Source organism: Crocodylus siamensis, chromosome 5 (assembly GCF_052110815.1).
Source record: "Crocodylus siamensis isolate JL-2025a chromosome 5, ASM5211081v1, whole genome shotgun sequence".
NCBI classification, from domain to species: Eukaryota; Metazoa; Chordata; order Crocodylia; family Crocodylidae; genus Crocodylus; species Crocodylus siamensis.
The window spans coordinates 132,939,829-132,951,453 of record NC_143399.1 but is presented as its reverse complement, the minus strand read 5'-3'; the positions used below and the strand labels follow the sequence as shown (position 1 = coordinate 132,951,453).

General features: G+C 51.1%; 1 protein-coding gene across 1 annotated transcript; it reads left to right on the top strand.

Moving 5' to 3' along the window:
- The first annotated feature begins 9,371 nt into the window (after positions 1–9,371).
- On the top strand, positions 9,372–10,553 carry XCR1 (X-C motif chemokine receptor 1). Its single transcript, XM_090048916.1, has one exon. It carries the CDS (start codon positions 9,372–9,374, stop codon positions 10,398–10,400), a length of 1,029 nt encoding a protein of 342 aa, XP_089905042.1. The 3' UTR covers positions 10,401–10,553.
- The last annotated feature ends 1,072 nt before the right edge of the window (positions 10,554–11,625 follow it).

Here is an 11,625-nt window from a genome sequence, read left to right as displayed (position 1 = left end):
GCTCCCTGCAGGACCGGACCAGCGCAGAGTAATCCTCCTTGGAGGTGAATCCCGTCCTCCATTCTATGAAATCTATGAAATCTTCTTTTTTTTTTTTTTTAGTGAAACCCCACAGACTTCCTCAGGCTCACATATGTTTTGTCCCAACCCCACTATGGCTGTCCCATCAGGAGCCAGGATACACAGAGCACAGGTGGAAACATCTGCCTCTCCCAAAAGAGGTCATCCAGTCCCACTGGAAGCAACTGAAGCATGATTAGTCAGGTTTACCCTCTTTTGTGTACACAATAAGCATAGTAAAAGTGACCTGCAAACGGGGACAAAAAGATTGCACTTTGTTCTGACAAATAAAGGTGCTGCTTGGGTTGTGTTCAGGAGGTTCTGAACCAGGTACAGGTTGTCAAAGATGGAACGTCTAGGCACCATGTACATCTGGTCGGGATGGATCACATCTGTCAGCATGGACCACAGGCGCAGCAAAATGGACTTCGCTGCTACCTTGTAGTCCATCCAGAGGAGGGACATGGGATGCCAGTTTCTCAGGTCACGGGGATCCCCCTTCTTCAACAGATGGGTAAAGATGACCCTCCAGCATGATAGGGGGAGCTCCCCACTTCTTTTGGATTTGGCCCAAAGTCTGGGCTGAGGATGTCCCAGAAGGCCCAGTAGAACTCTGTGGTCAGCCCATCGATGCCTGGCACCTTGCTGCCAGGCATCAAGTGGAGGGCGGCCAAAAACTCGGCCAGGGTGAGAGGAGCCTCCAGCCAGCCCCAGTCACCCATGCTGGCCTGTAGGAGTCCCTCTCACAGGGTCTGACAGGCTTTGGCATCGGTCAGATCCAGAGAGAAGAGCTCTTCGTAGAAGGCCTGCATGCACCAGCACATCTCACCTGTATCTGTGAGGGGTGTGCCGTCACCCACCAGAAGGCAGGTGATGTACTTCTTGGCCCCCTGCCTCCTCTCCAGGCCATAGAAGTGGGAACCATGGCCCATCTCCCAAAGGAACTGGGCATGCAAGCGAACAAATGCACCACAGGCGCAGTGGTCATCCAGATCACAAAGCTCTTCCCTCGTCTCCTGACACTCTCCGCAGATGGACAGGTTGGTTGGGCCAGGCATCTCCCTAGTTCCAGCACTTCCTGCCTGAGCTGCTCCTGGACCACCTCCCTTTTCCAGGTGTGCCCCCGAGTGTAGCTGTGGCAAAAAAGCCAGGTGCGTACATTCCCCACATCCGACCGTCTCCAAGCTGAAGCTGCCTGTTGCTCCTACCAGACCAACCAAAACTCCCGGAAGGCCTCCCTGAAGCCCATATCATCCAGAAGACTGGCACTGAAATGCCAGTAAGCTGACCCTGGACATCCAGGCTCTAGCATGGCCTGGGCCCAGATAAGGTGGTGATCACTGAAAGAAGCTGGCCAGATGCCAGAGGAGTGGGCCCAGGCAAAATGCAGCAAAGAGATGCCAGAAGTGGCATGCCTGCTCCTCCCCCACCCTCACAATGGTGAAGACAGGGGGAGCATTAGGGTCACAGGCATGCCAGACAACCCCCAAGAAATTGTCCATCAGGATCTCCCTGAGGATGACCACAGTGGCCTGGTTCCGCTCCCTGCCAGACTGGTCTAACACATCTAGGGTGACATTAAAGTTCCCGCCTAGGGCCAGACACTTGAGAAGGTTGAGGGTGCTGATGTAAGTGGCCGACTGGCGGAAAAAATCCACTAACTCTGGGTCCTTTGCAGGGGCATACACATGCAGAAGGTTCAGGACCAGCCCCTGCACTTGGACCCAGAGGTGCAGCACGTGGCCTGGCACCACCTCAACATCCTGGAGAACCTCCAGCTGTAGGCCTGGGGAGAAGAGGTGGCCACAAGGTGACTAAAAAAGACCTTGCCTCCCCACTCCAGCTTCCAATTAGTTTCACCATCTATAGTCATCAGGGTCTTCTGCAAGAATACCACGGGGTACCTCCACTCCTGAAGAAAGGAGAGCGCCTGGTAACCATGGATGTTGAGGGTTGTGATCTTAAATGACCTCATGGCTGGGGGATGGAGTGGACAGTTCAGCAGGGACCTCGCGCATCTCAATGCCCAGTTTGGGGTTTGCTGGCTCATGCAGCGCCTTTCCATAAGTATAGAGAGTGTCTATGAAACTCCATGTCTGCCTATAGATCCGGGCATTGCACCTTTTGGGCCCCTTGCCTTCCCTCGCCAGTGCCCTTGCAGTGGTGAGGACGTTGTCAAAATCTCCCCAGGGGTCCAAGGCAAGTATTGACCTTGCTGGCAAACTGCCGTGTGTACTTGCGGTCAGGAAATGCAAGTAGCTCACCCCTGGGGACTGCAGGGACCGAGAGGTCCACAGGCTCCATGGAACCTGTCAGTTCTCAGGCATCCTCCTTCTGGTCCTGGGACTCAGCAGGCTCCTTAGGCACTGTCTGAATCCCTTGGGCTAAGACCCTGGACTCTGGTTGGGATTGGGAGAGCTCTGCAGCCCCTTGGGATAGGGGTGGGGTTAAGGATGGGGGTGAGGCTCCTTTACAAGATGGTAGGGTAGAGCTGGAGCCCCAGGGGGTCTGCACAGGGTCTGAAACAAGATTGGCCTGTTGATTAGGGGATCCCACCCCAACCCCCTCTGGTGTGGGACCATGGGGCAGGCTGGAAGTAAGGTTTTCTGGGAGAGGGAGGGAAGAGACCTGTCAGGCACCAAGGTGGCTTCGGTGTCTGCCTTGGGGTCCTGAGAAAGGGGACCTTCCTCCTCAGGATTTACTGGGGTGAGCTCCAGGGACCCTGTCTCCCCCAGATTGTCAGAGTGGGGGGCCCTGCTGTTCGACCTTCCTTTGGGTCAGCCAAGGCCTCAGCCTGTGCACCTATGGTCTCAGAGGGTAGGCCCTGGCCATCAGAGTGAGAGGCTTCCTCCATGGGCTCCTGTTCAGGACTGTCCAGCAGCCCTGAAACCTCCTCCACAGGGATCACCCATTTGATGTTTCCCAGGGGTGGGGTGTCAGGCACAGCCAGGGAAGCCCCCAGAAGCTGGGCCGTTCCTTCCCCCCGTGTGGTGGTCTTGGGATGGGGGGAGGAGTCCCCCACATCAGAGGGCTCCAGCTGCACCCAGGTCTTCCTCTTGGCTTTGCACATGGAGGCGACCTGCACCCACTCAGCCATGGCATGGTCCTCAGGTGGACAGGCTGCAGTAGGAGGTGAAGGTTGAGGGGGTGGGGAAACTACAGTGGGGGCATGACTAGGGGCTATGAGAGATGCCTCACTCTCTCTTTCCTCTTGGCTGCTGCTGCCCTCCCCAGGACCCCACCAAACTTGGCTTGCGGGTGGGGTCCCCTGAGCTGACAGGGGGGATATATGATGTGGCTAGGGTGCCAGGGGGACCTGAGAGGGGAGGAGTACTGGTGGCAGGGGTGCCCCCTCACCAGTGGGACCTGTGGATGCCCTCTCCTGCTGGCCCATAGGGCACTCATGACGCAAGTGCCACAGTGCATGGCACCAGAAGCATCACAGGTCCCCTAGTATATAGAAAAACGCTCACCAGGACCCCCTGAAAAGGAATCACAAAGCACCCCTCAGCCTTCAGCCACGTTCCCACCACCAGCTGGATCATAATCTGGCAATGGAAAGAGTGAGTGTGACGGAGACCAGGGTCTCAGCACCCCAGCGAGAGAGCCACCACTAAGGAGATAACTCTCCCCAGGGTTTGGAAATGGGGGAGCAGGGCCCAATTAGGGATATAGTGATACAGGGAGGGATGGAGCTGAGGACCACCTTGATCCCCAGCTCTTCTAGGGACTTGAAGGGGATGTACTCATCCTCCACTACAAGCCTCCTCTCCACTGCCTTTTGTGCAACAGCCTCCGAGGCAAAGAAAAAGGCCCCCTTGCAATGAAAGGAGGCCACCATGATCTATGCAAGCCAGGGCCTATACCCAGGTCTCAAAGTGCAGGTTCTCCCATGGGGTAGTTGGCACTTCACCCCATGCCTGGGGGTGAGTGCTGGAAAGGGGGCCCCACTACCCAAGCTAGAAGGGCTAGAGGTGGAGGGTCCAGGCCCCATGGCTTCGGGTCACCCCACAGCCGCCTGTGCATAGCTGCAGTTCCCCCACTGGGGGCTGGAGCTAGGACCAGGGACAGGCTGAGTGGGTGTTCTTGCTAGTGTCCCTCAGGTCATGCTTGGAGGTGGGGCCCTTGCCTTCCCACCCCCCAGGTGTGGAGGAGGCTGAAGAGGAACCCTTCCCACTGTCCCTGCCCTTGGTCCCTGATGGTGGGAGAAGGGGCTTGGCTCCCTGCTGGAGTCCTGCCTGCCCTTGCAGTGAGATCAGGCTTCTCTACCCCTGAAGGAGGTTGGTCGGACTCTGCCTCCAGGGTGGGGGCTGCAGGGGCATGCATCCCCTTGGGGGGCTCACCTGGGATCTGCCCCCATAATGGGTCCCTCCTGCAGAGGACCACTCCTGCAAGTTCTGTGGGATCTGCCCCCCCAGAAGTTTCCTGCCCTGCCATTGCTTCACATGAAGAAGGGGAAAACAATAAAGAAAACTAAAATATACAGTGGGGATGGTGAATCTAACAAGGGCAGGCTGGGGTTGTGAGGGAATTGCGGGGGGGGAAGGGGGCTGAAGCTTACTGAGATACAGTCCCAAAGAAAAAAACCCAGGAGGGCTATGCTTGGGGAATGGGGGGGGGAGGGTGAACACATACACAAGGGCCAGGGAGACTCTAGCTGGCTTACTCAGCCACACAACAAACACCAGAGCAGGGGGAGTGGACCACACAAGGGCAAAAAACACACAGGGAAGGCTGCTGAGGCAGATGTAAAAGATGGCTGGAGCAGTGGAGGGGCATAGTTTGTTGAAGATCAGTCCAAGAACCCCTCAGGCCTCCAGCCAAGCACTCAGCAGCAGAGCAATGAAAACAAAGCAGGATCAGATGTAGTGAGGCAGCTGTGGGGGAGTGCAGGAGCAATCCATCAGTTAGGGAGTAATTCAGTGCAGGTGTGGTGTTGAGTGGTGCAGGGTGGTGCAGCAGGGAATCTCCTTCTCTCATGAGAGGGGCAGCAGCAGAACAGATGGCAGCTGTTGCAGAAACAGCAGCAGCGGTGGTAGCAGTCATCCAGTTCAGCCACTCAGGTGTTCTTCAGGTGAAAGTGGAGTTGAAGGGGAAGGATGGCTTGCCAAGGCAGCTGGGGTAGGCACAGCAGCTTTAGGTTCCAGCACTGATGGTTGGGGAAGGGCCCACAAGCAGCGCAGGCTCCATCGCCGAGCTGTCTCCTGACTGCAGCTTGGTGGCGGGCCGGGCAGCAGGCTCGAACAGGGGTGCAGAAGCTAGGTTGCAGTGCAGTGCAGCGGGCCCCTCCCCAAGGGTGGGCAGCAGTGTGCAGCAGAGGACCCCTCCTGTCGGGGGGGGCACCAACAGCAGCAGCAGCAGCAGCCCAAGGCAGGAAGGGGTGCAGGCAACTTACCTGAGGCCCACACAGGTACTGGCCCCAGCCTCTAGCTTCTCCTGGCTGAAGATCTGGGAGAAGGTGGGCAGGGTCAGCTTGCCTCAAGTGGCACAACTTGCCCCACACGAAAGTGTATGTTCAGGCACATGTGCTGAGGCACAAATCTCTGGCACAAATTTATGCCACTCCTATCTGAGCTGCTGCAAGCACACTTGCCTGCATGTGTGGATGTGCCCTTTGGTAGCATTTGGAAAGGCATATTTAATTTGACAGTGTTTGCACAACATAGGTTTTCTTTCAAAGTGACTTACAGTTGCAGTGTGGAGATGCTTCAGTATGTTAGAAGATGGTCACACCATGTTGCTGAGGGAAAAAAAGAAATAAGTAATTTACTAGCTTGATTACATATATAAGTACAAAGATACAGTATGTGAAAAATTTAGAATTGATGATGGGGAGCCCTCCTAAGTAAAATGACTGTGAATCCCCCGCCTTCTTTCAGACCTCATCTCCTTGCTAAGGTAAGGGTAGAAGGTGATTTGTTCAGAAAGCTTCAGATTGGTAGGAACTCCATTACGAATTACATAAATTATGAAAATATATTAACTGAATATATAGTTTAATATACCAAACTCAAAGACATTGAAACTGTTACCTTTCAAAAAACAAGAAGTCTACTTTCAGTTCCTTTGTGTTGCTAGATGCAGTTTGTTAGGTACTTCTGTGGATCTCCAGGTCACAGGGAGGAGGCAGGTTCCATTCTACCACCAAAATCTTTAGGTTTCTTTTTCCTCTGAGGCTTTGCTACCTACAATGGGACTTAAGCAGTTTCTTCACACAAGCAAAGAGGGCAATAAGCTGCTTGTTTCCACTGAGCTGCCAGTGTCTATTCCCAGTCTTTTGAGGGGAGAGGTGACCAGGTTGAAGGGCCTAGTCAGGACTCAGGAGGAGGATATATGAGTCTGTCTCCACCAAACTCTAAATCAAAGGTCACCAGAGGAAGAAAGGCTGCAGGCAGTACAGAAATACATAAGCAAAGGAGGTCCTGGATCCTTCCTTCCCCCTCCTGTGCAGATGGCAGCACCCTGTGGGGGAGGAAATGCATCTTGGATTTGAAAGTGGTATTATGTCTACCATATAAAGGAATTGTAATGATCTAAACGTGTAGATTGTCTTACATAAAACATCTTCATGTTATATAGTTCTTAGAAATCATTTTGAGGGAGTAAAGGACAGCTGCAATAAACAGAATTTGAAAACCTTTTCTTAAAAAGCATTTCATTCATCACTCTAAAAGAAAATACTTCATAAGAGGTTTTTTTCCAGTTTTTCCCAACATTTCTAATTTTTCCATGGGGAAAAAATCCTTGTTTTTTTTCAAATCTTTTCCTTTTTTTTCCCTCCAGGGTAAAATCTTTCCCATTTTTTCCCCACATTTCTAGGGGCTAGAGAGAAGATGACACTAGAGGGGCCCAGAGGCCCAAACAGGGGCCAAAGAAGCTTCCTGCCTTTTGGGCGGGGGGCTCAACTCGATGATCTTCTCAGGTTCCTTCCAGCCCTAATGTCTATGAAATCTATGAAGTCCAGCAGCCCAGAGCAGGACCAAGACAGATTGGGACCAGAAGGGTCCAGCAGCCCAGTGAAGGGCCAGGAAAGGTGAGGCCCAGTGAGGGGTCAGGAATTGTGTAGTGGGACCAGAAGGGTCCAGCAGCTCAGCAAGGAGCCAGGAATAGAGTGAGTCCCAGCGAGGGGCCAGGAGGAGTGAGGCCCAACAAGAGCCTGGGAATAGTGCAGTGGAACCAGAAGGGTCCAGCGGCTCTGCAATGGGCTGGGAATAGAGAGAGACCAAATGAGGAATCAGGAATACAGAGGGGTAAGCAGGGTCCAGAGGCCCAGAGAGGGGCTACATGAAGATCCCCAATGTGGTCCCCATTTTCAAGAAAGAGATGGAGTAGGACCCAGGAAACTACAGGCCTGTTAGTCTTACCTCAGTCCTGGGGAAGCTCTTTGAGAAAATTATCCAGGAGAACATCTGCAAGGGGCCAGCGGGGGAGATCATGCTTAGGGGCAACCAACATGGGTTCATTCGAGGCAGGTCCTGTCAGACCAACCTGGTGGCCTTCTATGACCAGGTCACAAAATCCTTGGATGCAGGTGTCACAGTGGACATAGTCTTTCAGGACTTTAGGAAGGCCTTCGACACTGTCTCTCACCCCATCCTCATTAAGAAATTAGGCAACTGCAGTGTCAATGCCTACACAGTTAGATGGGTTGCTAACTGGCTGGAGGGCCACACCCAGAGAGTGGTAGTGGATGGGTCGTTTTCGACCTGGAGGGATGTGGGCAGTGGGGTCCCGCAGGGCTTGGTCCTCAGGCCCGCACTGTTCAACATTTTCATCAGCGACTTGGACAAGGGGTGAAAAGCACCCTGTTCAAATTTGCAGATGACACTAAGACGTGGGGAGAAGTGGGCATGCTGGAGGAGAGGGACAGGCTGCAGCTAAATCTAGACAGGTTACAGGGGTAGGCGGATGAGAACAGGATGGGATTCAATACTGACAAGTACAAGGTACTGCACCTAGGGAGGAAGAACCAGCACCATACCTACAGGCTAGGGAACTCCCTTCTAGTCAGCACAGAGGCAGAAAAGGATCTTGATGTCATTATTGATTCCAAAATAAACAAGAGCCACCAATGTGGGGATGTGGTCAGGAAGGCTAACTGTACCTTGTCATGCATCCACAGATGCATCACGAGCAGGTCCAAGGGGGTGATCCTCCCCCTCTATGCGACATTGGTCAGGCCACAGTTGGAGTACTGCATCCAGTTCTGGGTGCTGCACTTCAGGAGGGATGTGGATAGCATCAAGAGTGTCCAGAGGAAGCCCACTCATATAATCAGGGGGCAGCAAGGCAGGCCCTACGAGGAGAAGCTATGGGACCTGAACCTGTTCAGCCTCCACAAGAGAAGGCTGAGAGGGGATCTGGTGGCTGTCTACAAACTGGCCAAGGGGGACCAGCTGGCTATAGGGGAGTCCCTGTTCCCCTGAGCACTACCGGGAGTAACGAGGAACAATGGCCGTAAGCTGACCGCGAGTAGATTCAGGCTAGATATTAGGATGTACTACTTCACAGTCAGGGTAGCTAGGATCTGGAACCGACTTCCAAGGGAAGTGGTGCTCACTCCTACCCTGGGGGTCTTCAAAAAGAGGCTAGACAATCACCTAGCCGGGGTCATTTGACCCCAGCATTCTTTCCTGCCCAGGGCAGGGGGTCGGACTTGATGATCTGCTCAGGTTCCTTCTGACCCTACCTACTATGAAATTATGAAACTATGAAGAGACCAAGGGGCCTGGCAGCCTGAAGAGGGGCTGACTGAAAGGCCTGAGGACCCAAGAGGGGCCAAATGAGTGACCAAGGGATCTGGCAGCCCAGACTGTGGCTGAGTGAGGTACCAAGAAGCCTGAACATGTGAGTGGGGCTGTGCAAGAGACCATGAAGCCTGAAAGCCCAGAAGAGGGCTGTGTGAGAGATGGGGGGTCCGAGCACCTGGAGGAGGGCTGCATGAGTGTAGGCATGTGACAAAGAGAACATCCACAATGATGCCATCTGTGAGGCATGGGACATGGTGTAGGGAAGGTTTGGAGCTATGCAATTAGCCCATAAGGCAAAGGACCACAGCCACCAGGTGGTCAGTAGAGCAAGATCAGGTCCAGGAAGCCCTGGGACAGCCTCCCTTTTATAACCATAAAAGACATCAAGACATGAAGGGCAAGCAAAGGGGAGGCTATGGTTAACAGGGAAGTGTAAGAGGAAGCTTCTTCTATAGGTAAAATGGCATATGAAGTTTTACTACTGCTTTTTTGGTTTAAAATTGCTGGCTTTGAGGATCTTCCTACTCACTACAGTGGAAAGTGCATCATCTGCACATTGAAATGGAGTCAACACCTTGGGATGAAAGCATCTACAACAATACTTTTGACTACTATACTCCTGACAATAGCAGTGATGTTAGCAACTTGTGTGAGATGAATGACTTATTTCTATTTAGTAGCCTTTTCACGACTATCCTGTACTCTCTGGCCTTTTTGTTCAGCCTGCAAGGAAATAGTCTAGTGTTATGGATCCTAATGAAATATGAGAACCTTACATCTTTAACAAATGTGTTCATCATGAATCTTTGCATCTCTGACCTGGTGTTCTCATGCATGCTGCCCTTCTGGATTGTGTATTCTTTATACGGCTGGATTTTCGGGAATGTCCTTTGCAAGGCTGTAAATGCTGTTTTCTCCATCAGCTACTACAGTGGTATTTTCTGCGTGACCATGATGACTATTCTCCGATACCTGTTGGTGGTGAACCCCCTGTCAACCCTGAGAACACACACCCGCCAGTACGGTGTTCAGGCGAGCTTGATGATTTGGACTTTTAGCATATTGATTGTGGTTCCTGAGATCATGTACACCCAGAAGCAACCTGATTTTGAAGACAGCTTTATCTGCGATTACAGTGAGAAGTACTGGAAGGATTTGGACCGTTACATGAGAATTGTCTCCTTTCTGTTTTCCTTTATTGTCATTGTATATTGTTACCTCAGGATACTGACAATTCTACTCAAATCAAGATCACAGAGGAAACAGAGAACTGTGAGACTCATCCTCATTATTGTAGTCTCCTTCATTTTCAGCTGGGCACCTTATAATATAGTCTCTCTTATGCTTTCTTTTCCATCTAAAAGCTGTCAGTTTGAGAGGAACATTAACATTGCCTTCTACATCAGTCGCAAAATTGCCTTCTCCCACTGTTGCCTCAACCCTGTGCTCTACGTATTCGTTGGGGTCAAATTCAGAAGGCATTTGAGGCACTTGTGCAGTCACTATTGGACATGCATGAATGGTCCAGTCGCCAGCCCCAAGATTCCTTTTCATGGCAAGTTCCACTATGAAGATGCCTCCATTTACTGAAGCAAAGTCTGTTCTGTGGTGCAAATCCTGAGGGAAATATTCTAATTTAGAAATGCCTTATTAATAGCTGATTTCAGAGGCATTCATCTAAAAGCCAGGGGGAAAAAAGGGAAGCCATTTGTTTTGCTTGTAAATACTCCTTTCTGAACTTCTTAGGCTCTCATTTATACCTATTTGTTTCCATTGCTCTCAGTAGTTTTGCACTGGTAGAAATCAGAGCAGCATTTGCCTCTTGTCTCTTCTTGGGTGAAGTCAGGTCTTAGGTCTGGAATTTGGACTCTCTGATGTTCTTTTCCCCTTTTTTGTGTTAGTGGGTGCATCTATGTGTGTGCTTTACTACAGAGTGGACTCATAAGCTCCACAGTAAAGCATGACCATCTAGACATGCACCCACATTAGGGCACAGTAAATTAATTAGCTGTGCTGTAGGATAGTGCTGTCCGAGACAAATACTATACTACAGTGGAGTAGTTACGTGTGCTGAAATGCACGTGTAGACTGTGACCAGGGCCGGCTGGGACACGAGGATGCTACAGTGTGGAAGCTACCTGCTGGCTAGACCCCACATTGTAGCCCCCTTGGGCCCCAATCAGCCTGTTGAGCTGGGACACAGCAACCCTGGGCTGGCAGGCTGATCTCCCAAGCACCCTGCCAGCTAGAGTTGCTTCACCCCAGCACAACGTGCTTAGGTCCTTAGTGCACGGATGAATGCTGCGCCTGGGAACAATAAACTCTGACACAAGCTGCACCATATTTTATTGCTATGTACTAATTGCATACATAGATGCATTTACCATTCAATAGCTAGTGATATCAGCTTAGTTCAAACCCTTTTTTATTGTTAGAGTAGTTTGGAAATTAGTAAAAGGAATTACATTTTCAAATACACTAATACGTACTTAATTCTTGTAACCACAAATGGTAGAATGAATAGCCATTCTGAATAAAGCTGAAGCTTTTTACATTTTAATAGTTATTATCAAAATATAGTCTCCTTTATTTGTAACATATGCTTTAGGTTTTCTTTTTCAAGGAATGATAGAATTGAATTTGCTCCATACCCGTAATGTAGCTGACTTGCAGATGCTCCTGATACTATATTTGATATCCTAACCTGGGTGTAGAATCTCAGATTTAATAATGAGGTAATATTTTGCAACAGACCTTGAAATAGTGCTCCAATTAGCAACTACTTTTCTTAGGCAAACACTTCGCAGTATCTTCA